The 6,343-nt window shown below is 33.7% G+C and overlaps 1 protein-coding gene across 3 annotated transcripts in view; it reads left to right on the plus strand.

The window, feature by feature from the left end:
* The first annotated feature begins 493 nt into the window (after nt 1-493).
* Nucleotides 494-6,343, plus strand: part of cldn19 (claudin 19) — a 33,416-nt gene continuing 27,566 nt past the window's right edge. For 2 of the 3 annotated variants that reach the window (XM_062038122.1, XM_062038120.1), the window contains exon 1: nt 494-934. In XM_062038122.1, coding sequence (XP_061894106.1) covers nt 712-934 — 223 coding nt within the window. In that variant the 5' untranslated portion in view covers nt 494-711. The remainder of the gene's footprint in view (nt 935-6,343) is intronic. The other variant, XM_062038121.1, reaches the window with a different exon arrangement.

Below are 6,343 nucleotides of genomic sequence, written 5' to 3' on the forward strand. Positions count from 1 at the left end.
ATTTGTTTTACTTATTTAGTTACACTAATGGTGTTCCTGAAGGTTCCATTTTAGGCCCTTTCTTTTTCTTTTGGGCTATTCAACTTGTTCAGTAAAAAAAACAACTGTGAGGGACTCACATTTCTGCAGAAGTTCCTTTTAAAAACAGCAGATAGCTTCTGAAATTCTGACCAAAAAATAAACCAAAACAATGTCTACTGTAGAAGACGCTGGTTCTCCGGAATAAACCAAACAATAGTGAAGGGAGAAGTCCGGTCGCTAGCTTTCTGTAAATGTGGCACCCAAAAAAAAATTGTTGAATATCCCTGCTTTGGACAAACTGAATCAAAGAATTAGTGGAATGATTTTTTAATCAAAAGTGTCAATGAAGCCGTTCAGCATCTTCAGCCCCTCTCCCTCCCGTGGGCGTGACTGTCACAGGATGGACCAATCAAACGCCTCTATCAGCCCATCACTGACTCCTTTGTGCGCATCTTTTCCTCCTTCCATCAAGCCCGTCACTTAGACTTGGAGGAGCAGCAGGAAGACCAAGTTGAAGGCGGCCAGGCAAAAAGCAGCAATGCACAAGAACTTTTTGATCAACTAGAAAGATTTTTGAGGGCACAGGAGAGACTTTACTGAGGGAAACCGAAAGTGAGGAGCAAAGTTAAAAACGACGGGAGTATTGATCCATTGATTGATTGGTTGGTTGTTAGTCAGAGCGACTGAAGGATGGCAAACTCCGGACTCCAGTTGTTGGGTTACTTCCTGGCCTTGGGCGGCTGGATCAGCATCATCGCCACCACGGCTTTGCCCCAATGGAAGCAGTCGACTTACGTCGGTGACGCGATCATCACCGCTGTGGGTCTGTATGAGGGTCTGTGGATGAGCTGTGCTTCACAGAGCACGGGACAGGTCCAGTGCAAGATCTTTGACTCCATGCTTTCTCTCGACAGTGAGTACCATCAAAGCTTTCACAGCCAATAAAATCAAATATTATATATACAGTATATTCACCAGTACCATATCAAATTTAAAAAAAAAAAACTTTTGGGAAGAATTGTAATGTTTTGAAATCATTTTGATCAGTTGGGTCTGAAATTAAGAAGTATTTTACACTAAAGTACATTATACATAATTACACATTTTACAATATTTCTATTTATTTCAATCTATGCTTAAAGATACGGGTGGTACACATCGTACCATTTAGTCATAGTAGTAGTTTATTTAAAAAACTGAACTAAAACAAGAATAAAAACAATGCAGTACAGTTCAGATATAGACACAAATAATTCACAATGAAAACACACGCACACACACTCAAAAAATTCAAGCATTATGATCAAATTTTCCATATTCAAAAAAGGAGTAGGAAGAAGTGAATCTTATTTCCTCCCACCCCTTATTCATTAAATAACTCACTAGCTTTCTTGTACAATGATTCATTTACTGCTCTTATTTCAATATATATATATGTGTGTAATGTGTGTATATATATATATATATATATATATATATATATATATATATATATATATATATATATATATATATATAATTATTATTTATTTTTTTTATTATATATATATATACAGTATATATATATATATTATTATTATTATTTTTTTATTATTAATTAGTCCAACAAAATAATACACAATAATACCATATTCCAATTCCAAAACCAAACTCGGCCCAGCAACATTCAGAATAGCAATCAACAGAGTAATTGAAAGGATAAACAAACATGACACAAAACAATCCAAGAGTAGTCAAACAAAATTGAATAATATCAACAACGGTATCGATATTAATAAGAATTCCAACATAGCAGTGATTAAAAATCCCTCATTTACATTATCACAGCCATTTATAAAAATATAAATATGTTGTTAATAATCTTTGTCTCAAGTATAAACACATTTTTTGGTACACGTACAGGTAGGTACTAAGTGACGGTAAAACCAACAAATGATAGGTAAATAAATACCCATATACTTTTAATAATGTAAACACCATTTTGAGGGTCACACACAAAACATAAGTAATTCAGAGATGTCCGATATTTAGAGCCGCTCAGTTTGGGCCCTAAGGAACATTTAATTGCATTTAATTTAATTTCATGTATTTAATTGAATCATTTTAAACATACGTTTATATCAGGGGATGTCGCTGTGGTTTGCGAAGCCCTTTGAGACATTTTTGATTGAGGGCTGCATAAGTATAGATCAGGCGCGGGCAATTATTTTGCCTCGGAGGGGGGGCAAATTTAAAGAAAAAAATGTGCCTGGGGGCCGATGTATCTATTTTAAGGAAACTAATACAAAACCTCACAATAACGTCTTATTGAATGCTAAAAACATTATGACAGACCGCCTTAAAAACAGAATGGAATTTTATTTTTTTTTACTGAATAAGACACCCAGAATGTACATGAAAATAAAGAATGTGGGATTTACAATATTATCAATGAACGATAAAACACTGAATATTGACAACATATGAAAGTCACACCCCCTCTCGATCGACATATTTTACAATCAAGCAAAATGCAACAAACAGCTAAATATGAAGGCGAAGGGTAAATAAACATCTACTATCTGATATACAGTATCACTAAGCTTTAGAACGTTGTTGTAAAAATCTCCCTCTGCGTCGGTCCCTGACACCCACATTTCAGGCTGGCCACTCTGGAAACACTTGTGTGGAAACGCTCCCCACCCACACTGCTTGGTGCCTGGTCTGAGCTGCTATGACTTAGATTACCATAGTAACTAATTAGATGACCATAGTAACTAATTAGATTGCCATAGTAACTAGTAAATCATGCAAAAGCACAGATTCCAACCATTGAAATACTTTGTATAGTCCAAGACTTACGGTCATTAGAAAACATCACTGCACATCATAATGGCAGCTACAGTTTCCGTCTTAAAGATCAAAAAAAATTATTTTGGAATGTCCGGCGGGCCAGATTAAAAAGCTTAACGAGCCACATGTGGCCCCCAGGCCTTAATTTGCCCAGGTCTGGTATAGATAATTTGTTGATTGATTTTATTTTGTGGCTCTGACCCCCTTACAACAACATGTTACAACTTTTTATTTATGAGAAACTATTTTCAAACTTTATTAATCAAACTTGAATTAATTTGACGTCATGAATAATTTTTTTTGTACTAAAACAAATTTATGGTAAATATTTATTTAATATTTGAAATTTTATTAATTTGTTTGTCACTTATCTATTTTTTTTTTTAATCAGTGCGCAAATGTTAAAAGGACAATTTATATGTTGATGATGTGTTAGAAATGAAGTAAAATGATAGTGTTTTGCCGCTTATAGTAAAAATCCAGAATGTGTGTGAAAACTGTGTGTCACTGTTGGAACACTCAACAGATACTGTATGTGAAATTAAAATATCTTTGCATACATAATCAGTACGACAATATGTGTCACTGAGCTGATATGTCATATACAAAAGCTTTACATCAGACCTGGGCATTTATTTTGACTCGGGGGCCACATTGAGAAAAAAAATGTGTCTGGGCGGCCGGTGCGTATGTTTGTATGAAATATATGTATGTACGTGATATACAGTATATACTGGCTATAAAGAATGTGGGATTTATAATATTAACTATGAACGATAAAACACTGAATATAAACAACATATGAACGTTGCTCTTTTTCACTTTTTAGACCACCTCCTCTTTTACAATGAAGCAAAACACAACAAAATATGAACACAGGGGGTAAAAAAACCCAAATGCAATTAGATATAATATCACTTTTCTGCAGAGCGTTGTTGTAAAAATCTGCTTTCGTGGCTACAGTTTCGATTTTAAAGGTTAAAAAAACTAATTTAGAAATGTTAATCTTAGTGGGCCCTATCCGGCCCATGGACCGTATTTTGCCCAGGTCTGGTATACATGGTAGGACTAGGCTATCGGCTATTAGGAGCTAGCAACTACACAACAGCTAAGCATGCAATAGCACACAAGCTAGACATATGTAATACGTGTCCTTCCTTGAACAATATTGCAGTGTAAAACAGCACATTTGTCAATATAGCAAGTATCAAAGAGGCAGAAGCGTATTAGAAGTGTTCAGTAACAAACGTGTCCGCTTCATTTACCTTACTGCATCATGTGCCAAACTTAACGAATAATTGTGACCACTAAGTGTTGCCAAAAAAACAAATTACAACCCCACTTCAAAAGCCTAAATCTGCCACAAGGTTAGTGTTTTTCATACTTGCCTTTTTCTCTGACTAATTTTACTTGAGTAAAACCTTTTCTAACATTCCACACTACAAAATAACACAAGTTTGTACTATGGTGCCTGCTGATGTATCGGATTAGTATCGATATCGGCCAACGCGCCAATATTGGTATTGTATCAGAAGTGAAAAAGTTGTATTGGGACACTAAATCAGACCAAATATTATGGTGATGTATTGGGGTATCATATTGATATTTGTTGAAGGACAGTGATCTTAAATACTTGATACTTTGAACCATATATATTTCAAATTGTTTTTTGCATGAAAAACTATCATTATTATTATTATTATGTCAGCATTAATTTCAATAGTTTTTGCTGTCAGCAATCATTTTAATAGTGTTGTTGGCATTAATCCTATGAATTTGTTAGCATTTTTCTTAATAGTGTGTATTGTTTGCATTAGTCTTAATAGTTGTTCATGTCAGCAATAATTTTAAGTTTTTGTTTGCATTAGTCTTAATAGTTGTTCATGTCAGCATTAATTTTAAGTTTTTATTATTTGCATTAGTCTTAATAGTTGTTCATGTCAGCATTAATTTTAATAGTTTTTAATGTTAGCAATAATGATAATGGTGTTTTTTGTTAGCATTGATCATATTAGTGTTTATTGTTAGCATCAATCTTAATAGTTGATCATGTCAGCATTCATTTGAAAATGTGTTATTGTTAGCGTTAATCTTAATAGTGTTTATTGTTAGCACTGATCTTAAAAGTGTTTATTGTTAGCATTAATCCTAATAGTTTTTCATTTCAGCATTAGATGTAAAAGTTTGGTATAGTTAGCTTTAATCCTACTAGTGTTTATTGTTAGCCTTCATTTGAATAATTTGTTAGCATTAATCCTAATAGCATTTATTGTTAGCAATAATTGTAATAGTGTTTATTGTTAGCATTAATCCTATTAATTTGTTAGCATTAAACTTAATAGTGTTTTGTTGTCAGCATGATTTTATTAATTTGTTAGCATTACACTTGATAGTGTTTATTACCATAATCTTATGTATATGTTAGCAGTAATCTTAATAGTTTTTAATGTTTGCATTAATCTTATTAATTTGTCAGCATTAATCATAATAGTGTTTATTGTTGGCATTAATCTTAATAGGGTTTATAGTTGACATTCATTTTGAGTGTGTAATGTCAGCATTAATCTTAGTAATATTGTTTATTGTGGGCATTAATCTTAATAGTTGATTCCTATTGTTAGCATCAATCCCAATAGTGTTTATTGTTAGTGTTAATCTTATTAATTTGTTGGCATAATATTAATAATGTTGATTGTCAGCGTCAATCTTTATAGTGTATATTGTTAGTATTAAGCTTAATAGTTGTTCATGTAAGCGTTAATTGTAATAATTTTTATTGTTAGCATTCATCTTGATATAGGCTTTCCATACTATGATACTAATATTATTAGGTTAGTCATTAGCGAGATGGCTTTTAATGCTGCTTTGGCTGCGGGTTCAAATTGACGACTGTTTCCTCAGACCCTTGAGCAAGTCAGTGATGAGTCCAATAAGTGATGCTGGATATTACATTCCTTGAGCAGCAACACACAAGCACACAGGTGTTATTAATTGCTGGCAACAAATATTTGCATTTCTCTTGGAAAACTCTACATGCGATTTCTCCTTTTTGACAAAGACAGTTTGTGGCTAATGAGGGTGTGAAGGTGAGAAGAAAAAAGGCCAGTTTGCACCTCCTAGTGGATTATTTAGGAACAACATTTTGTTCATGCATGTTTGCCTTTAAAATGTATTCAAGGATTGAAATCATAAATATAAGGGACAAGCGGTAGAAAATGGATGGAATTAGTATCCTGACATACATATGATTAAATACCAGGTGAAAAATACAGTGGGTTTGGATACATTTTGCCTCATTCCTGTGAGAATCCTGCATGTGACTGAAGCATTAAGGAGTGGGGATTGGTTAGTTTATCTAGGACTAGCTGTGGTGTGCTTAAACAACCACTAGGTAGCATCTGTGAGCAGATAATACCGCATCCTCACTTTCTCTTTCGGACTAATCACGTCTTCACATCGAGGAAACGCCATTTTTCACGCATTCTTCACT

Source organism: Entelurus aequoreus, linkage group LG26 (assembly GCF_033978785.1).
Source record: "Entelurus aequoreus isolate RoL-2023_Sb linkage group LG26, RoL_Eaeq_v1.1, whole genome shotgun sequence".
NCBI lineage: Eukaryota > Metazoa > Chordata > Actinopteri > Syngnathiformes > Syngnathidae > Entelurus > Entelurus aequoreus.